Here is a 22,862-nt window from a genome sequence, read left to right on the forward strand (position 1 = left end):
AAAGACAAAATTTGCACATCAACCACTGCCATGCACTTAGTAAACATCTTGGTAAATGAAGTAAACGAAGAGGCCAAATGGAAGGACACAGAATTGGTAAGAGATGTTGCCTAGTACAAAGTGGAAATATTTCCTGAGTTATGGTCAAACTGTTATATGGAAGGATGAATTCTTGAGATTTACTGAGAAAAATTAAGCAGAGATAGGAGGTTCTCAAATGTTATTCCTGAAAAGTGTTCACCAATTATTTCCAAGATTCTACTACAGGGGGAGCCCTTTCCTGACAACTCTATGAAATTGTTGATATTATTGTAAATGTATATAATGATTCCATAAAATATCCAGTATGACGTAGTAGGAACTGCTGGTCTATGTTTCTAGTTCTTTCTCTTTTTCATTGTTACATTGTAACAAATATAATTTTGGAATCATAAAACTTCTTGTGACTATAACATTATATAACATTAGTGCTCTCAGCTTTCTGACATGGTTGTCATTCTGTGTCTGCTTTTAAATGATGTGGGAGACATTGTAAGCAATAAAGCTCACAGCACATGAAAAGGGAGTGGTGTGTATTCTGTGCAGTCATTACAATTACCTACTATTTCTCTTGAAATAACCATTTCTCAATTTCTCTTGAGTGACACATACCTGAACAACTCATTGTTCACACCCAGAACAATTCATCCAAGGGCCAACGGTGTTCAACAGCTAACAATATTTTGAAATAACTCAGGCAAAATAAAATACATCTTTTGAATTCTAAAAAATTTATTGAAAAATAGCAATTTATCAGAACAAGTTCTGTGAATCATAAACATACCATCTTCTTCTATGTACAAGGTTGCAGCTCCCTGGAGGGCTGAACTCCTCCTGAACTACGTGAGCAAAGGATACATGCAAACCAGCCAGGAGAGCAGCATAGTTTAGTGTTCTCCAACTGGGGAAGGGAGAGAGGGGAGCTCTTCTGAGCTGTATATGGATTCATCTCAATAGATATGTTGCACTCTCCCTGGGCAAAGCTCATGGGCATAAATACTCTAAAATATGCGACTTAATATTTGTAGACAGTCAATTAATATATTTTTAAAACTGATACACTCTATCTGAATCTAAGTAACTTTAGAATAGCCTAAGTAATAAAAGAGAAATTCAGTCGTCACATATGTTTGTCTTGAAGGAACTAAATGTCACGCTGATGCTTTGTCCTGTTCACTGATGCTATGATCTGTTCACTGGAATCAAGTAGAGAACTTGGATTCCAAGAAAAGGTTCTTCTTTATAGCAATAAATTATAATATTATATCTATGCTGACCATTAAGAGTTTTCCATGAAATAATTTTTACTTTTTTGTCTTTTTGCCTTCCTTCTTTTTCTCTTTATCCTTTCCCTTCTCTTTCCCTTTTCCTTTTCCAGTATCTTCATTCTCTGTCAGTGACTTGATTCGTGCTTTTCCTAGAGGAGTCTTTGCATACCAAACCTAGAGAATCAAGATGGAAATATATTTTTACGAAGCCCGAAAATACATGCATAACATTGCTTTTACAGCAGCTCATTTCTTAGAAGAATTCTAGATAACTTATGGAGAAGTAGCATCATTCTGTGAGTTCCCCTGAGAATGCTATTAAAGGACAGGAGCAATCATTTGCTTGAAGTGGCTCATTACCATTAGTACCTAGCTGCAACACTGAAGCTGTTACATCTGATACCGCTGCTACCTCTGTGATCAACCCTGTTTCCAAGGTTTGGTATTTCTCTTTGAAATGTGACAAGGCAGCAAAAGACACAAATAATGAGCTCTGCCATCTGATTTCAATGAGATTTTGAATTTTTTTTCTTTCACAAAAACAAAGAGGGAATGTCAGCCAAGGATTTAATTCGGGATGCAATCTTACTGAAAAGTAAAAAGGATACCTAGGTACAATAAATAGAATGACTGAGAATGCTCAGTACTTCTAAGAAACCAGCCCCATGACCATTTTTAAGAAATATCTCCTTGTCATGCAGCCTTTGTCTCATCTCCACCCTACTGCAGAGGCAGCCAAAATTTGTCCTTAGCAAAGTGGTGTTGTCTGTCTTCTCCTGGCACACGTCTTGATGTACAGTCTTCACAATTTTAGTGATATAAGCAAGGTTTGGTATCTGCAAACGCCTACCGGTTGGCTGAAGTTGCAACAGGTACGTCCCTTTACATCCAGCCAATGGTTACTACCTACTGTGGCCATTTTGGCTTGGGATGCATGGGACACCTGGTTTCTGCCAATGCACCTGCCTGTGTCATATCTAATCTATGTTTCACAAAGTGTCATTCAGGCATTATGCAGACTACTCATATATGTATGTATATGTTGATATACCAATCTTTTGGAAGACCACTGGATCTGTTCAGTGGTCTTTCAAAAAAACAGAAGACCTGTCTATAGAAAAAAAAAAAAAAGAGGAGTGTTAATCAGTTGAAACTGGGAAAGTTTAATCCAAGAGCTGAATGGGTGCATTGTGAATGGCAGTGGAGAATAAATGGTAAATCAGTTTAGGTATGTATTTTGAATTGAACTGCAGACTGCCAAATCATAATCTGCTTTTAGAAGTCTCCTTAGTTTCAAAAGTCATCTGTTCTTTTGGGCGCATAGTATGGGAAATAATAGATGTTTCCCATTCAGCTAGCATCATAAACATGATTAAATTAAACTGAGAGTCTTTCCTCACTTTTATCTAACCTCAGTATAAACACACCCAGGCAGTATCTCTGTTTTCTATCATATCCTCATGATGAAGATCTTCATCTTATCCCCAACACATACCAAAGACAGCCTTAAGTTGTCTTTAGTGTTCTGATATAAGACACTATATATATATCCCTCTTATTCTGTCACATTTTTGCTATACGTATAACCTGACATACTTCACTGACTGTTTTGTTGATGTCATATTTTGATGACTCTTGGAGGAACAAATGGTCCAGCTCCTCGGGCTATTAGGCTGATGTGGACATACCCCTTCCCCTCCAGTCCCTGGGCATCTTCTCCATTGCTATTCTGGTTTGCGCAGTGGGAGAGTCTGTATTTTTCAAACTGGCCTCTCCCTCTGTACTGACCTGGTCTCTGAAATGATCCCTGGTTTGGAGACCTGGCTTGAAAAGAATTAGCTCATCTAACTGGTGACAGGCACTGGGGAGAGGGGTGTAGGCCATGCAAAGCAGCACAATGTACTTGTCACCTGTTACTCACTACCACTTTTAAACACAGATTTAGTACTATTTCAGAAAGCAAGAGTGCCTTTCCAGCAGTGACTGGTGGAAAGGGCATGTTCACAGTAGCCTCAACCAGCCAACAGATGCTCAGCAGATTCCAGATCTTACTATATCATCACCAAGATTTTACACAAGGCATCTGTCGGGAATGCTGCCATTCCTGCATTAGGCAGGAGGTTAGACCAGATAGTCTTTAAGGTATCTTGCTATCCTTATATTTTCTGATTCTAGAAGAATTAGGAACTTATTTGTGCCTTCTGTTTCAATCAAAAGGGAAGGTTAGTTATAGATTGCTTCTTTCTTTCTGACACCTTACTGATGATTTCCCAAATTCTGAAATTAGAATTTGGAGTTTATTTTAACTTGCTAAATTCCCCAAAGAAATTATAAAAATGATCTTCAACAGTCTAAGTAGTCAAAGAACAACACAGTACAACAGTCTCCCCCCCTCCCTCTCCCCCCCTTTTCTTAGTCCAAAAACAACAACACCACACACACAATTAAAGCAGACTGCATCACATCAAAGTCAGGAACACGGTACAGGGATTACCTTTTTCTCTCTATTTCTCTCGCTCCTCAACTTTAATTCTTCCTTTCCTTCCCAACACTGTGATTTTTTTTCTTTATTCCATGCCCAGTGCCCTTTAGCATGCGTGTGTATGCCTGAATGCTTCATTTCTAAACCTTCTTTTGCTGTGGAAAGAAGCTTTGATACTGAATTCCCCACTTTCCAACCTTCTTTGAACTGTTTTCTCTCAATGAATTGAATGTATTAAACTCCCCACAGATTGATAACTGTTGAAGATCCCTTTGTTAACTTGTAAACTAAAAACTGGAACTCCTGAATGCCGATCAATTGCCCTGAATATCATTAGGACAAACATTATTGATTAGTTAATCAAAGTTTTATTTTGGACTTCCTCAATGTTTAATAAGCTACAGTGGTGGAACCAGATAGAATTGGTTCCGATTCATTAGAAAATACATTTTTGAATGTGTTGAGCAAAAGGAGCAAGCATTCTGAATGCTACTTACTACACCACAGAAGAAAAAAGGCAAATTTCTTAACCTTAAATGTTTCTTCCTCTTCTTTGTACACTGGATCCTGTCTTGCTAGGCAAGTTAGGAATTCAACAGCAGTCAGTGGCTTCTTACTCAGCTGCATTCGGCGTCTTTCTGTTAGGACTGCTTGAACTGCATGGAGAATGGGTCCCTGAGCATAACCATCAGACACTTGTGCCAGGCAACTGATATTTAGCTGTTTGGAGAGAAGCCCTCCGTTTTGTTGAATGAAGTGTTTCCATAAAACTGTTAAATGGTTAAAAAAAAAAGGCAAGGAAATCAACAGTTAGAAAGCTGAATTTGCTGAATAACAACAACAGCTTTAGGTGATAAAGAAATAGATTAATTACTTGTTAAGTGTTTGATTTTACAATGGTCTCATTTTAAGGCTATTAAAAGGTTTGGTATCTGCCTATTTTTCAGGAGGCTCGGGATGATTTCATGGTCATTGTCAAAACTGCAATTCATATTGAATCAATCCACTTTTAAAACCCACTTAAAAAAAAAAAGTAGGATGCATTAAGCTTCACTCCCTGCAAAATAATCCCAGTAGTTCATATGATAGTATAAGTCCACTCTGACTATAGCCATTCTTGTTTGGGATCATATGGCATCACTTTTTTTAATAGTCTCTGCAACTTAAAATGTACTTGCACTGAAAATTAATATGACTAAGACACTGCATTTACTAAAACTGCATTTTCTTCATGAGGGAGATATTTCATAATTTTTATTGAACCCAAAGGAAAGGGTGTTTCTTTACCTTTGCATGGCATGCCAAGGGCCGCCTTCCAAGAAGAAGGCAATGTCATAGCAAAAATATTTAAGTTCATATTTAAGTTACATTAAGTTAAAATTAACATAGTTACTACCTATATATTCAACAATGCTCCCTTTCTAACATAAAACAACTTGCAATTTGACTGCAACTTCTGAATAAGAAACTATGGGGTTGCACTCAAGGGGGGGCACTCCTGTGTGGCCCTGGAGCCTCAGGCTGTACATTTCCATACTGGATCAAATCGATATCCATTAAGACAACATTAAGGAGTAGATGTTGTGGGTAATCTTAACTGCATTGGCCAGGATCCCTGCTTCTTTGCAAGCAAAAAAAGAGTTTTCCTGTCACTTCAGCTAGAATGAAAAAGTGGCAGAACTACTGTCAATTTCATCTGGTTAAAAGATTAGTCTACATTTTCACTGTTCCAACAATGAACTTGTTAAAAGAAGGATAGGTCCTAGTTGAACTTTTGAACCTCAAAAGACTGGTGAGGGGAACAAGTGGAGGGGAGGGGCATTACTGCCACAGGGTACCCTAGCTAATTGGATGGAGGGGTTTTCCCAAAATAACAGGCAAACTAGACAGCACAAAACAATGTTTTGATGCATAGCCTTCTTGGTGGATTGGTTCCTGAAAGATTGTGTGTTCCTGCCTTCAAGAAATGGTCAGTGGCCCATACTTGCCCTGGGACAAGCTAGTCATGTAAATTAGCCCCTAAGCTGAAAAAATAACTATTCTTGTGCCCTCTTGATTACAATTTGCATTTTTTAGACTTTATTTTGGGGGCAATAGAGCATTTCTGCTTAGTTAATCCCAGATCTGCTTCACTGACATAAGAGGCAGGCCTGGGATGAGGGATAGAAATGGAGGTTGCTTCATATCTAAATTTAACATTGCAAGATGGACTGGAATGAAATTGTGTCTCAAGCTACATTGGTTGTTTCTTGTACCTTTCCTACACAATGCCTAGAATTCTATCCTACTCACCATGGTTTTGTCTAACAGGACAGACTGGACATTTGCTCACCATTTACTTTCTTCTAGGAATGTTAAAATGTGCCAATGGTTCATTTCTCCAGACTGTTCTCTACAAACAGATTGCATCTGCCATATCCCTAGCATAAAAACCTGCTCCCTAAAAGTGGTATTCATCAACTCCCTCTCCTAGGCTTTCACAATTAAAAGAATAGTCTTATATAATCTTCATGCTTTGTGGATTGTGATTTCTCATTGATTGCCTATTACATTGCTATTTACAGTGCAATCCTGAGTTTTGCACTGTTAGACAATAAACTGTCTTTCCCCTCTTCTTTGATAGTTCCCAATTTTAATAGAAGCTGTAAATCTCTGGTCCTACAGCAATTCTGCAATCCCACACTCACTGAACACATATGTGTGCATGCACACACACACACTTCATACATGACAGAATAGTTACATGAATGAATGAATGCAGTTGTCAACATCACATCTAACTTGGCCCCTCATTGAATTCTTCATGATCCAAATTCTAAATTTAGCCTAAGAACTGAATAGCAAATGAGAATTCTGAATCAAAAAACAATAGCATACAAGCTATTATATCACATTTTGGGTAAGCAGTTTGATGGTAAATCAAGTCAGAGACTGTAATGAGCTAAGGATACTTGCTGTTTTTAAGGTTCATATAAATATATATAAATATATAAATATACTAGCTTTAATGGAAAAAAATCAAAATTAAGGGCACAAATTATTGTGCCTTAATAAAAAGAATAAATAGAACTTTTCTGTGCACAAGGGGATGCTGGAAAAGAAAGACATTTCCTATTGTCTGAATTACTTTTTGTTTTTGCACCACTCCAGCACATAAGCGTATACTCCAAGAATGGTTTTTTGAGTAGTGCTGGGTAGGGACACACTGCACTGGAATGGAGGAAGCCCCTTACTCAAACACACACACACACACCTCTAGCATGGAGACAAATGCTGGGTAGCACCCTTTAGATTCTAGAAAAGTGTTTGCTAGTCTAAAAGCATTCACTTCTCTAATAAGCAACACAGAACATGCATTTTATTGTAGTTTATCATTTATTGGTCTAGTTTTAAATTTAAACTATTTGCAGTGTATATTCAAAACTATTACAACAAGCATATGGTGCAGAAAATGAAGATACATAAAATGTATGTTTCTGAGATTCAGTAATGAATTTTCTAGTAGCCAACTTAATGTGTAGTATTCTTCTTAAAACTTTTGAGGTATCTTTGCATAAACTAGTTCTATGTAAGCAAAATAACCATCATATATTTTCATATACTTGCCAAATCTTGAAGCATAGTCTGGCCGTGGAATCAAAATTATTCTCTTGTAAACTTTGCAAAAGGGTTTTATGTCTGCGTCAAATGGCCGGTTAGTGGTTCCAATGATTAGTATTCGATCTTCAGTTTTTAGAGTTTTCAAAATTTTGGGAAGTTGTTTTTTCAAACGTTTAGGTTCCATCTTCAGGATCAAAAACAAATAAATGCAGTCTTAAATTTGATCAAGCATGATATATAGAAATTTCATTTGGAGCTATGCATTCCAAAACAAACTTATTTGACTTCATACTAACAAAGGGAATATGCAGTGATAAATTTCACACACACAGGCTTTTGAATCAATGTTATTCTTTTATATCAAGCTAAACAATAATTGGTAATTAGTAACTAACACACACACACATGAATTAGACACAAATAGTATTTGATATATTATCTATGTTCCTGACTATGTTAATATACTGGATGTATCTCCTTGGCAGTAGGATACAATCAACAACATATTAGCTTGCAAGTAAGTGTTTAGAGCAGACTGAGCATGCTTGGGATACAAACAGGTTTTAACTGTGCTAATGCCTTACTGGCCAAAACATGCCCAAATGGACTGCTATTGTCCCCTTACTAGAGATGGGAAGGCCTGGAAAAAAGCCAGAAAAATTGGGAAAAAAACAGGTTTTTTTCCTGCTTTTCCAAAGCCATTTTTTTCCAGAAAAATTGGAAAAAAAAGTGTGTGGAATATGTTCTTTTCCAATGATAAATATATCTATGACATGGTATTCAAACTTTATAACATGAAGACCTTAATGAAAGATTTCTGAGACGTTTTGTAAAGTCTTAAATTATTGCAAGTTCTCTCAGCTGAAGACAAGCAAATCCTGGAATAGAATTCAAGTAACACTGTACTTCTCAATGCAGTTCTCAAACAGGAGAAAAACGTATGTGTGCCACTAGGGGGCACTGCAGGGAAAAGCCTCCAGTTTAGTTTACTTGTGTACCTTGGACCTCCTACAGTTGAGTAATTGTTGGTATAGAGGAGATGATAGTTTCTGTCCTCCTCTCATGCCTTAACTGACAGGTAAGAGGGTAAATTTGTCTGACAAATTAGTTTCTCTTTTGTAACCCTTAAATGATTCCTATTAATGTTCTCCACCATCACAGCATAATGTTTACCTATAGTCTGGTCAGTAAATTGGTTTTTCTTTTCTTCCTCTCAGTAAAATGGTGAGACCAACATCTAGAGTTTGGAAACATTTCCACAGTGCAATTTCTACTGAGAGCAAAGCTGCAATTTGCAAATATTGTGAGAAGAAATATTCTTTTCCAAATGCTACAAGGATGACAAAACACATTCTTGCATGCCAGAGGTACCCTAAAGACACTAAAAAATATTTTATGGAATTAAATGATGAGGACCAGAATGAAAGTGCAAGTAGCTTTTCCTTCCAGAGTTCTAATTCCAGAAACACTATTTCTGCTGCTTCTGGATCATTACAAAGTGTTTCTCCACCAGCAGCGTCTTCAAGTAAAGAAGTGTTGCAAACCACTGCCTCACAAAAATGCACCATACCTTCATTTATAGATAAAATGATACCTGAAAATCAGGAGAAAACTGATCATGCCCTTGCAAAAGCAATATATGCTTCTGGATCAGCATTGTCAATAACTGAAAATGCATATTGGCAGGAAGCTTTTAAATTATTACGACCATCATATCATTTGCCAAGCAGACATTCCTTGAGCAAGCCTCTTTTAGAGTCAGAATATGAGCGTGTGATGGAATCTGTACAAGGAAAAATCAGTGAAGCACTATGTCTTGCAGTACTTACAGATGGATGGACAAATGTTCGGGGAGAAGGAATAATCAACTTTGTGATAACACCTCAACCAGTCTTTTATAGAAGCATTAAAACTGGAGAGAACAGACATACTGCAGAGTATATCAGCAGTGAAATATGTGCAGTTTTAGAGAAAATTGAGAGTGGTAAAGTATTTGCTTTGCTGACTGACAATGCAAGTAATATGAAACCTGCATGGGAAATTATAATGGACAAGTATCCACATATTACTGCAACAGGATGTGCATCTCATGGACTAAACTTACTTCTTAGTGACTTCATGAAACTGGACACCCTTCAAAGGATTTATAGAAGAGCTAAAGAAGTTATCAAATATGTAAAAGCTACTCATGTTGTCACCGCAGTCTTCAAGAAGCAGCAAGAAGAAAAAAATGCACAGAATAAAATAGTGACACTGAAGCTCTGTAGTAAAACATGTTGGGGTAGAGTGGTGATCTCCTTTGAAAGTTTGCTAAAAAACAAAGAAGCTCTTCAAGCAACAGTAATAATTGAGGATCTTAAAATTCCCAGAAATATAAGGAACACTGTGCTTGATGAGGACATATTTTGGGTTCAGCTGCAGAACTCCCTACAGATTTTAACACCAATTTTTTCAGCAATCCGTTCATCTGAATCAGACACTGCACTTTTGTCAGAAATTCCTAAGCACATGGATATGATAAAAACATCTGTTTTTGAAAACCTAAGTGCATCTCCACTTACAACTGCTGAAAAAAGTAAAGTGAAAGATTTTATTAAGAAACAGGAAGAATTTTGTTGCCATCCAATACATGCTGCTGCAAATCTACTGGATCCAAGATTCAAAGGCAGTGGTGTGAGTGGTGAGAACACAGCTGCTGCATTTGACTGGATGACGAAACAAGCTGCGCACTTAGGACATGACGTTGGAAAAGTACTTTCAGGTGTTGCAGGATATAGAACATCTTCAGGGATTTGGGCCAGGAATGCATTCTGGGATTCTGCAAAACATATCCCTCCTGCAACATGGCACCACACAACCTCTGACACCTCTTGCATCTCGCTTACTGCAGACTCCTGCATTTTCTGCTGCATGTGAAAGAATCTGGTCTATGTTTGGTAATATTCATACCAAATCAAGAAACAAACTAACCTGTGAAAGAGTAGAAAAGCTTGTTTCAATCTGTGCAAACCTAAAGTTTTTAGAAGTCCATGAGAAAAATGGCAAAGAGGAAGAGGAAGAAGAAATGGAAAATGATAGCAGTAGTTCAGAAAATGAGATAGAATAAACTGCATGTATATGTTGTGTCTTCTGTTTCTTTTTTTTTAAAGCACCACTCAAAGGGTAGACCTTCTACGGAGCTTAAATATTGAGGTGGACCTTAACTTTATTTGCTGTTGGTGCTAAGGGGCAAATCTGATTATTTTTTATGTTGATGGTTTCTTACTTTTTTTGTTGCTTTTGAGGGAAAGGGGGGTGGTTACCTGTTTTATTGCAAGCACAATACTTTTATATAGACTGCATTTCACGCAATTTGTAAAACTACTCCACACTGAACTTTTTTTCAATTTTTCCAAAATTTCTATTTTTTCTGGAAAAAAACAGGGGAAAAAAAAGTTTTTTTCTCATGGCTTCAAAATTTCCAGAAATTTTACATCTCTAGTCCTTACTAGGGAATACTGCATGTCGCATCGGCACAACTAAGGCTGGTAACTCAGCCTACTCTTTCTTTATCTTACTCAAAACCAGTATGTGAAAGCCTTAGTTAATCAAAGCCATGATGAGCAGTTGAACTCTTTGTATGGAAGATTGCAACTTGGAGTACATATAATACCATACATCAAGAGAGTGAGCATAAATTAAAGAATGAAATGGAAGGGGAAAAAAAGGTGTGTTGTGTTTTTGTAAAATTAAAAGAAAGGGGAAGGATTTAATGATTGTCCAAATACAGAAACACCTGGATTAGTATTTGTCTTAAGTGGTCTGACACTTGATAAATACATGAGGGCTGTAGATAGTTCAAATGGGAGGATTTTGAACTTAAATGTTTATGATCTTGGTATGCTCTCAGAAACTTTTGGAATGAGGATTGATCAGTGTGCGCATCAGTGTGATCAGTGATTGATCAGGAAATACGCATCCCTTATGTCTTTGGCAGTGAACCGATCCCCACAAAATACAGATGTTTTGGAGTACTACCATCTTGAACTTCCAAAGTGAATGTTTAGGACTGGAAAGTCCTAGATGGGTTACAGGCTTCCATTTCACTTCAGAACTGTGTGTAATAGCAACCTCTGGTTACTCTTAGTAAGAGTACTGGATTAGATGGGTTTGTCTGTCTGTCTATTATCTAATCAAATAAATGGCTGCTCATCTTACAAAAAGTGACTCACATAAAGTGACCATTAACTTTTGGTTAATAGCAAACTGATCTCATCTCAAAGAGCCAAGAACAGATTGGATAAAAAACTAAGGAGATTATCATAGATTTCAGGAAGAACCGGTGTAGTCACACTCCACTTTTTATTAATAACATAGCTGTGGAGTGAGTTAGTAGCATTAGATTCCTAGGGGTGCAGTTAACAAATAGTCTGACCTGGTCTCTTAACACCGCATTTTTGGTGAAACGAGCGCAGCAACATTTGCATTTTTTGCACCGGATGAGGAAAATACATCTCTCATCCTCCCTTCTCCTTACTTTCTATAGAGGCACTATAGAGAGTGTACTCACTAACTGTCTTTCCATCTGGTATGGAGGCTGTAGTGCCTCAGACAGGAAGTCTGTGCAGAGGGTAGTAATGGCAGCAGAGAAGATAATTGGGATCTCTCTGCCTCTCATCCAAGACCTAGCATATGTGTGCTGTTTGTCTAGAGCTCGAAAGATCGTCAGTGACGCCTCCCATCCTCATCATGACCTATTTTCGTTAGCTTCTGGGAAGAGGTTCCGCTGTATCTGATGTAGAACAGCCAGATTGGGAAATAGCTTTGTCCCCCAGGCTATTAGATGTCTGAATGTTTAATATCAAATGTATAGAATGTATATTTTATAGTAACTTAAGTATTTCAATTGTATTTTAGTGTATGATTGTAAGCCAATTGCAACGGAATTTCATTTTATTATGCACTTGGTGTATAGTGTATAGTGGAATGACAATAAAGTTATTATTCTATTCTATTATTCTATTCTATATTCATGGACAGTGTCTTGGTAGTATTTTTTTGAATTCTAGGCAGTATTCTTAAGATATAATCTTTAGGAATGAAATTTCAGTAGTGACCTTCCCACCTTTACTTTTACTTATTTTAAACTTTTAGTTGACTTTAGATGTAATATGCCATAGAATCAATGGCACTGACTGATATGTCTCCAAATTCCTTGGGAGGGGTGAGAGGGGTTCAGGTCTATCTCAGTTCTGATAAACATATAATACAATCTGCTTGGAATTGTCTATCATAAGGAGATGATAATGATGAACCAAGAAACTTTACTCGAATCCATAGACTTTATAAGCCATTGCTGGACCAAGTGGAAGAAGCAAAAAAAGAAAGCTGTTGATCAGTTAAGATACACTGCAGTGACTAGCCCCTGGAGGGAAGGAGCATGCTAAGCACTACAGTTGATTGGAGGTGAGGATGTTGCTAGATTTCATTCCTGGATTTGTGAGCAGGTAGGTGTGTTTGGGCCTTGTTGGGTCATGAAATGGGCTTTGATATTGAGGCTCGGGATTATTTAACTTTATAGAAAGCTCTATCCTAAATCTGGGGAGCAAAATGTTCTGTTGGAAGATGTGGGTTGGATCTGGAAATACATACTTTAAATCAATTACTTTGTAATAACTATTTTAAAGATTTTGTTCAACTTCAAGAGGAATGTTATCTTCCTAATTCACAATAGTGGTGATATAATCAATAGACTGGATTCTTTGGCTGCATCTGAGAAAACTGAGGTGCAGTTATATTTGATAGAGTTGATGTTTGAAATTAAACCCACATCCTTTTTGTATCAAAAATTAAAAAGCATTTAAAATTTACTATGGGCATTTATGGCTTATGAATTTAAAAAAAATAGCCCAATAAAGTACGTTAACAGTTGCAGGTCTTAAACATTTTTAAATTTACTTCAGTGGATTTAAAATTAAAACTGATTAATCAAAAAAACTTATTTCCATTTACTGGATACCCAAATAATGTATTTTTAAAAAGGATGGACATCAGATTTTCTCTGCTGGCGATGTAAAAAAAAAAAAAAGAGTGATTATTGATTCATATGATTTGGTCCTGTGAATCACTAACATATTTTTGGAATAATATTTTAATGTACATATGTGGATTTATGGGGACATTTTTTAACGTTAAATGTTAAATTATGGCCTGAAATTTTGGAATCTGATTATTTTTGAGGAGTTAAAAGTTCTATTGGATCTGGGGTGTTGCTAACAGAATTACTTTGAGAATAATTGGAAAAGTAGTAATATTCCTGATACCAAGGATTGCATTCAAGTGTGACTTGCCCATTTTTGAAAAGAAATCACGGTGAAGAAAAAGTTTGTGATAAGCTTACAGATCTTAAAACATGTGTTTACATGCAAATATGTTTATGTTTGCATTTTTTTGCTAGATTGATCCTGGCTTCTCTCTCCATAGTAATTTATCTGACAGGTGGATTAGTGAAAGAATGTTGGTTCAATGATTTGGCCTGGATAGAGGCAGTATGAATGGTGGTCCATGCACATAAATGGACTTGGAAATTCTTTTCCTGAAGTGCCTCCCATAAAGCCCCTTGTCAAAGATCCCACCGGAGTAGCACCCTCTAAGTCTTAGAAGGAGAAATGTGTCTACTATACTGTACATATATTCACACATCCTTCATGTTTTTAAATGGAACAACTGCTTTAAAGAAGATATTACATTAGGACTTCACTAGTTGTCACCAAATCAATTTCATTCACAGTGTCAGAAAACATGGAAAGGCTTTCTTTGGGTCTGCTCTGGAGAAACTGTGACAAAAATGCAGAAAATGGTTTTTAGCAGTCAACTGCTAATATATATATTTAATGTTAATGCATTCTGAAATATGAAATCTTAAACAAGTGGAACTGTCCCATTTCTGAATCAATGAATATTGAAAGTTGTCATTTATAAATATTTTATTGGACCCAACAGTATTAATGGTCATCTATTCTGTATTCTAGTTTTGGAACCAATGCTATCTAAAGGTGTTTACCTTAGATATCTATGAATTCTATGAATCTGCAGGTAAAGGGTAACAATAAAAATGCAAATAAAAATGCAATAAAATCTAGATTACAGTTTACTTAAGTGTAGCATCTGCCATAATATAAGCTTAAGTGTCTTTTTCAGTTTTGGATACAAGGGTTACAAAATATATCAGAGCATCAATATTTACTGCTGCAAAAATCATACAGTTTGTGAAGAAACTTAGTTTGATAACAAGCAACAACTTTTTATCAGTGTTGCAAACATCTTAGCCAGCAGAGGGCAGCAGTCACATCATAGCCAGTTTATTTCTATGCCATTTTTCGAAGTATGTTTCTTTAGGTATTAAACACTGGAATTGTTTAAAAAATAATTTCTTAAATTTAGAGCAAATGTTAACATGACTAACAATAATAATAATGACTGCTTTTTGACTAATAAACTACAAACTGGCAAACAGTTTATCATAAATATGAATAATAAGTAGACTGAGAGAATTAAGACATAATAAAAAATAGTTGCACAATATGGAACTCACATATTTTCACAAACATGTGAGTCATCAAGCTTAATTTCCTTTTTTTACTCATTATGATTCAATGGTCAATTTTAAAATCTGATCACTGCACACTGTTACAAAATTAATAATGCCAGGCTTTTCAGTAATTATAATCGGCTCTCTTTAAAAATGTGACAAATATAAATTTGCTTTTCTTATTTGCTGTTAAAACTGATCTGGCCTTCTTATTTCTATTGTGCTGAGTGAAAAGTTCTGTGTTAATCAAAAATTAGCACATTTCTTTAAAAGGGATATGTGTTTCTAATAATGAATTATTATTAGATAATAATGGTTTACATTTATGTATATCATAACTATGTAATAGGTTTACTACTAATTGATGTTGTGCATTCCAAAACAACAAACAAATAAGTGAAACTTGTTATGATACTATGAAAAATGATCAATAATGTACTATGCTGCCTGTTTGCTTGTACAGTACATAAAATTAGATTTACCTCTTTTTCAGTTTTAGGCACTCTTCTGTAGAATGTTTTCTCTGTGTCTCCAATCCATATAACTGAAGGCTGTAACTGTTTGGCAACCTAAGAGATTAAAAAAAAGTTTTTTTTCAAATAAGGAAGTGGTTTGCCACTGCTTTCATTGGGATAGTTTTTCAACTTTCCAACCTGATCTTCTAGTGGTTTCCCAGCCATCTACTAATCAGTTCTGACCTTCCAACAGAAGAGAGTATCTGTAGCTCAGGGTTAACTCTGGGGTTTTTGGTGCTCTCTGAGCTTGGTTGTTTGCTTGCAGACGTTTCATTACCCAACCAAGCAACATCACAAATGCAAAATGTCTGCACGCAAACAACCAAGCTCAGAGAGCACCAAGGGCTTCAGAATTCTGATGTCGCTTAGTTTTTTCCAGATTTGCTAGGTGCTGTCACTTGCTGTGACCGCCAAGATATTAAGAGTAGATTAGTAAGTGAAATCTTTTATTCATCTTCAGCCCGACCTTCCAGCCTGTTCCCATATACCATGAAAAGCAGACCTCTCCCATTGGTAATAAATCTTCTAGTTTTTGACCATAGAAAACAATAGGAACCCCTCAACTATAAGAAATGTGGTTGCAAAGTGGGCTCAGTAGCTTCAATAGCCCTTGCAGCAATGTCAGTAAGGTCACAATTTCTAGTAAGCTTGAAAGGGGAGATCAGAAAGTTGGACTAGGTTAGGAAATGGCAGACTGAAGACTGCTCTGCGACAAAGAATGAAGAGCCATGAGTAGACCAGCTCTTTGAAACCTCTCTGAACAAGGAGAGGATGGGAGATCGCCCACATGCACTCTGAATAGTTGCTCCTCGTGAGGAGACTGCAAGACAGCGGTCCCCAGTGGGTTTTGAGCACTGGGAGATGACGGGAATATCCATCTTGCTCGCAACTGCAGCCAGCATCTTTTAAAAGACACTAAGTTCACAAAATTCCTTTTCAAATCATGGTTGGAAATTGCTTTTAAGCTATTAGAGACCTTCATATTGACAAGTCTGAAAATGTTGGGTGGGTTTTCCTTCAATCCTTAATGAAAGAAAATTTTAATCATAATTTTAAGAATTAAACTTTGCCTGCCACCCTGTGCTCCTCTGGCCCTGTGCTCTGCTGGCCCTGCTGCCCCCAGCTGACCTTCGCCATCTTCTTCCTCCCGCTGCTAAGGCACACCTGGCGTGGCCTTTTGTGAGGCAGCTGCTAGCTGTGCCAGGCCTTCTTCCCAAGGCCACTCATGCCCTTGTCCAAATCGTCAGCAGTGGGAGGAAGAAGACAGTGAAGGTCAGCTGGGGGCAGCAGGACCGGCAGGGCCAATGGAGCACGGGCAGGCCAAAAGGCACAGATGGGGGGGGAGATAGGTGGCTGGGGGGAGAGGAAGCGCTCCTGTAGTTGTAAGTGTGGGTGGGCTGCCAAGTGCCTGAATTTTGATCACATGACCTCGGGGGCACTTTAATGGCTGTAACTTTGGGGACCAGGTGTAACTACCATTTGCTCAGTGCTGCTGTAACTTCAGATGGTCACTGAATGAATGGTTGTTAACCGAGGACTACCTCTATTCTATTCAGGACATGAGCCTAATAAAAAGGAATGGTGTAGCAATAATTTTCAAAAAGAGTATTGGAATCTTATCCATTAGAATGAGTGGATATCCAGTAAACAGGAGTTCTATAGCAAATTGTGAGAATTGCCAGATGCAACTTCAAGTGTGCATGGCATTACCACTGGGTGATTGGAACATGAAAGTGGAAAAATGGAGGAACCTGGAATCACAGGAAGTTTTTTATTGTCCTTTACTAACATAGGTTAATAGAATTTTGAAAAGAGAAAATATTTGCTTGAACACCTTCTGTAGAATAGACCATTATGTCAAGAATATGGGTTAAACCTAAAAAATTAGAGAGGTAGAAAGTATATTGTCAGAATCAGTGTAAGGAAGAAATTTAGATTCAGTTTTGCTTAACTTATGCTAAAGGGAACAAGGGAGCCAAAGGACATTGTGAAAATTGAAATGGAACTTTTTTTTCTCCAAAACATTTCAAATAGGAAAACATCTAAGTGATTTTCAAAACAAGCATCCATGATAGCAAGAAAATATGGATAAAGTCTTAGCCAAAAACAATACAATAACTTTTATGATAACTGAATGGAGACTTTCCATGTCAAGCAAAAGTTGATCAAGAATGCAGCGAAGGAAGAAAGATAATAAGAAAGAAAAAATTAGACGGCTTTAGGAAGATTAGAAAAATCATAGGAAATTACAACTAAGGTAGGAATGCTCAAGAGTACTGCCAGAAGAGAGATGATAGCAGCAATGAGATGAAAGCAAGATGGAAAGACTATATTGAACATTTACAAATCAGATTACAGAGTAACAGAAATATTTCTAGAGGAAGAATATATTCAGGAATTCTTGCAGAATTTTCAGAAAAAATATTTCATTTTCAAATGGTTAAAGCAGCTATGTCATTTGCAAGGCTTGCATGGCTGTTTCAAAGTGATTGCTGTCAGGCTTCGCTCAGACTGATACTGGTACTAGAAGTTCATAGGCAGAAATTTAAGGATACAGAGCTCTTGATACAGAGCTTTATTACTGAAAAGTAGTAGTAGTAGAATAGTAGTAGAAAGAAAGGTAGTAGAAAGCAAGCCAACCTGTAAGATTCAATACACATATATAACAGAACCAAGATTGTGTCTTTTTCTCCTGCCTGTGCAGCATAATAGGCTGAGGACCATTGGTATTTGAGTGGAATGAACAGCTGACACCTGCGATTGCTACTGTAATGAACCATCTGGTCTCTGGCCCTTTGCTTCCGACCTTGCCTAATCTAGTTTTCATAGCCATCTCCACATGGATCTCCTACTGCTCCACCTAGACACTAAGTATTTGCTCCATCCATCCACTAAGTGAAATTTTAATTACTTTGGCCTTGTCAAGACAGGTTCAATTCCTGGTAAGTAACTCATCATTCTATCCATCTCCGGAATCAACCAAAACTCTTCCAAGGATATTGCAGTAATCTTTTTTAATCAATCCACCAACCATATCCATGTCTTGCCTTTTTTCTATTTTAAATTTTCACCACTAGAATCCACATTAAGGATCTGCAGGTCCTCAAGACACCAAGTGGAGATTCATTCTTTTCTTTTAATTGAGAGAAATATCTGTCTAACTGGTTGGACAGGAATGTTACTTAGTTTTGAAAAGCGTCATGCTTTAAAAGTTTTAGAAAGCTTGGGGGGGGTAGCAAGACAACATATATCGGTCACACTTCAGACTTCGCTTTTAGTTAATATTTATTGTGAGGCAAAAAAATCCAACTGCCTTTAGTTAAAAATGTAGAATGATTCCAAAAAAGTAGAGTCTCGTTTAACCAACCTTCGCTTATCCGACATTCCGTCTTATCCGATGCCCCTAAAAAAAACACAACACGCATAAATCGGCGATGAGAAAAGTGTGCCGCTTGTTTGCGAGTGTGAATGTACTCTTTCTTGTTGCTCCTGATGGTGTGGCACCGCAACGCAAAATCGATTGCAACAGGTGCAGCGGATCGGTTTTTTTTTTTTTACCGCACTCAATCGTTACTGTGTGTTATCCGACATTTTCGCTTATCCGACGTTCTGCCGGCCCGTTTATGTCAGATAAGCGAGACTCTACTGTATTTAGAAAACTACTGAAATTGATGGTGAAGTGGCTGAACTACAGGTAGTCCTCAACTTATGACCACAATTGGGACCAGAATTTCCATTGCTAAGTGATGCGGTCATAAAGTGCAACATCACGTGACTGCATTGCTTAACGATGGCAATCTCAGTACTCCCCATTGCCATCATTAAGTGAATTCCACCTGTTGTTAACTGAGGACCCACCCCAATCCAAGCCATTCTGGGCTTGGTCCCTCCCAGCCTGGAGCCTCAATAAGGTAAGGGACTGCCTCCAACTCTCCCACCTACCTATCTCCCATCTCTGCCTTTTTGGCTGCCCTGCACCCTGCCTTGCAGGGTGGCAAGCAGCCCCAGAACTGTGTGGCTCTGGGGCTGCTTGCCATGCTACGGCTCAGGAGCTTCTTGCGTGCAGCAGCTCTGGGGCTACAAGAAGCCCCTGAACTCAGGGCAGCATGAAGCCCTTTGCAGTGCAAAGCCCAGCCCCAGCCCAGCCCAGCCCAGCCCAGCCCAGCCCAGCCCAGCCCAGCCCAGCCCAGCCCAGCCCAGCCCAGCCCAGCAACTGCCCCAGCTTAGTCCCAGCCCTCACCACCCTGCACTCCAAGGCCCTTACTGCCCTAGGCTCCACCACCCCAGCTGAGCTTTGCCATCTTCTTGCTCCCGCTGCTGACCAAGCATGCCCAGCCTGGCCCTTCACTAGGCAATTGCTGGCCACGTGAGGCTATCTCCCCCAGGTCTTGTGAGGAAACTGCTGTGCGCAACCTGGGGAAGAAAGCCTCGTCTGGGAGCAAGAAGACAGTGAAGGTCAGCTGGGGCAGCAGAGTGCAGGGTGGTGGGGGGCAAAAGGGCATAGATGGGGGGAGTTGAAGCACCCCTGCGGTCCTAAGTGCGGGTGGGCTGCCAAGTGCCCAAATTTTGATCACATGACTGCAAGGGTGCTGCAATGGCCATAACTTCAAACAGTCACTGAATGAATGGTCTTAAGTCAAGGACTACCTGTACAGATTCAAAAAGTTTAAATCTTGCCTCCAGAATAAACTTACTAAATGACCTAAGACAAGTAACTCTTTCCTCAGCCTGAGCTCTCAATCTGTATGTGCATTACCATTCTTTGTTGAACTGTTCTATTTATTGTTCAAATTCAAATTTAAATATCTTTATTATGGTCTTTGACCAGGCTTTACAGTAGAAAAAGAAAAATAGTTTAATACAACAATTTGTTATCAGGGGAAAAAGAAAACAATAAGACAATAAAATGACACATCTAATTAAAAGTTTTGTGCAATTGTATGATTTGATGAAGTTATTTGGCCACCTGGTATGTAGCATCCCTTAAAAAGTAATAAACATAAAATTGATCAGTATGACCCTCATCATAGAAAGAACATGGGCAAGAATTTCTACCTCCCTGCCACAAGGGCAAAGTCTTTGTAAATAAGGAGTCCCATGAAATCTTCCCGCCAGCAGTGCTGAAGGGAGGGCATCAAAGCAGGCTCTGGAAAAGGCCCATCTATATTTGCTTAGGGTTAGATTGTGCAGATACCCTGCAGTAGAGGGCTTGGAGCTATCTAACAATTGGCAATAGAATTCAGGAGCACTGGCGATATCATTTTGGTGATCAATGTCCCTAATTTTTTCTTCTACTATTGATTTGGCCTCCTCCAGGGTTAAAGGTTAATACTTGGCCTAAATATTCAGGAGAGAGGCCAAGACTGCAAAGTTCTCTTATACGGGTATGGTGCCGATGAGAATGGTAGCTGTCTAACAACAGCAGAGGGATCAGGCCTGTAGCGTCAAACATGGTTCTGAGTCCTGAGATGGGAATCCTGGTCCAGGCTTGGGCCTTAATACTTGACACGCTAGCTTCAAGCCTCTAAGCTGCATTAGAAGTGCATTTTGGGGTCTCTACTGATTGTTAATAACCTATGCAAATACTACATTGTTGTTGTTATTGTTGTTATCCACCACCATCACTAAAAAATGCAGCTCTTATGTGATGTTACAGGTATATTCTAAATCACTTAAAATTAATGTATATGTCATTAGCTTTACAAGGAAATATGCTCACACATGATATTTGTGAGGAAAGTTTAGAGATAATCATGATAATTAACCTTCACCATAAATGTGTGTCATGTGTGACTAAATCCTTAGGGTGCTTTACACATCCCAAATGAAGTACATGTCAAATCTATTCATTTTAGTGGCTTTCAATGTATTTTTAGTGGCCACTTCAAATGCACATTGATTATACTTGTGGATCATAAAAGCCTCCTTTTTCATTTTACCAATGAGGGGACTCAAATAATTTCTCTGCTGTGTACAATTTATAATCTACAGTTTTAGAAAAGGGCAATGTATATTACTAACCTGCAAAATTATATAAGGTATTTATGTAACTAACATCCATATCTATTAAAACAAAGGCAGTCAATATGACAGAATGGTTAACTTGGCTAAATTAGCACTGAAACATACTGAGTTAGTCATTCTCCCTTAGTCCAACCTACCTCACGGGGCCATGGTGGGAATAAACTGAAGGGAAATCTCAATGTAAATCACCTAGGGTCCTGCAGAAAAGGTGGGATTGGATATAAAGCCAACAAACAAATAAGATATCTCAATTGTTTGCGAAATCTTAAGAAAATAAATCTTATTCTGAAAATATGCCAATTTAAACAAAGGAATATAAGCAACTGAAAGATATTGGGCAACTGATAGAAGAAACTGTTGTCACGGTTGTTTTTCTATATGATTCTTATTGCCCGCATAGAAGTGACATAATGGATCTTTATGGATCTCAACTTACGGATCTCAACTTACAGATATATCAAGGCAATTAAGTATTTGAAAAATAATCCTACATTATTAGGGACTTCAACAGCACTGTTATTGAAAGGAGACAAATATACAGAAAAGGCAAAATTTTAACTATAGAGAATAAATTCAGTCACTAATCTTTCAATTATATAAATACTTCCAGCTGGAATCAATTGAAAGTTATGCATATGTTCCTTGGGAGACATTCTTTTTCATGCTGCTTTTTTCTTTGTTAATAAATTAAATGACTTCTGAGGAGTTTTTGAAGTATGCACATTTTTCTCTGCAAGAAAGCATCTGCTGTACAACACTACTGTGAAATAGTTAATTGCAGATGCTAGAATATTAGTCTCATTTTATGTTTTCCTTGGAACAGAAGAATAGCTGTAGTGCTTTGAAATTAAATTAGCAATTGGTATATGAAGAAAATAGGGACAGATCCCAACTTATTTATATTAATTTTCAGATAATTCTTTTATATGAATGTCTGTGAATGAACAGATTTATCTATATACAAAAAATATTATTCTGTGCAGAATGTTATTTAAATGTGGTCAGTACACTGCTATTTTATTTTTTTTAACCAACAAAGACACCCATAATCCATTGGTATCTAATTGAAATTGGTAGCATATATGTAGTAGACCATGTATTCCTATGAATACTTCATTTGAATTAATCATGAAAAGGTAGTATCTATGGATAATTAAATGAACTATGCAATTAATTTATAATTGAATTTTTATTAGTAGTGCTATGTTCTTCATTTTGTTTTGAAGTCACCAGCAGGGGGCTCCTTAACCTTTCTAATACCTCCTTAAGTTATGATAGTTAAGGCATTTCAAAATAGTTGAAAAATATTTTCTTCAACTGTTTAGGTTCTATTTTGGATGAGTATTCACATTAGTCTTTTAACT

The 22,862-nt window shown here is 37.6% G+C and overlaps 1 protein-coding gene across 1 annotated transcript in view; it reads right to left on the reverse strand.

Annotated features, from left to right (window-relative positions):
* Positions 1 to 775: 775 nt before the first annotated feature.
* The window catches only part of DRC11 (dynein regulatory complex subunit 11), a 119,031-nt gene continuing 96,944 nt past the window's right edge, over positions 776 to 22,862 (reverse strand). The window contains exons 16-19 of the mRNA XM_088132851.1: positions 15,442 to 15,528; positions 7,396 to 7,573; positions 4,321 to 4,559; positions 776 to 1,481 (exon numbers count right to left, since the gene is read on the reverse strand). Coding sequence (XP_087988977.1) covers positions 1,344 to 1,481; positions 4,321 to 4,559; positions 7,396 to 7,573; positions 15,442 to 15,528 — 642 coding nt within the window. The 3' untranslated portion in view covers positions 776 to 1,343. The remainder of the gene's footprint in view (positions 1,482 to 4,320; positions 4,560 to 7,395; positions 7,574 to 15,441; positions 15,529 to 22,862) is intronic.

Source organism: Python bivittatus, unplaced genomic scaffold (genome assembly GCF_059951505.1).
Source record: "Python bivittatus isolate LINGU-HERP-01145 unplaced genomic scaffold, Pbiv_v1 ctg000020_np1212, whole genome shotgun sequence".
Lineage (NCBI taxonomy): Eukaryota > Metazoa > Chordata > Lepidosauria > Squamata > Pythonidae > Python > Python bivittatus.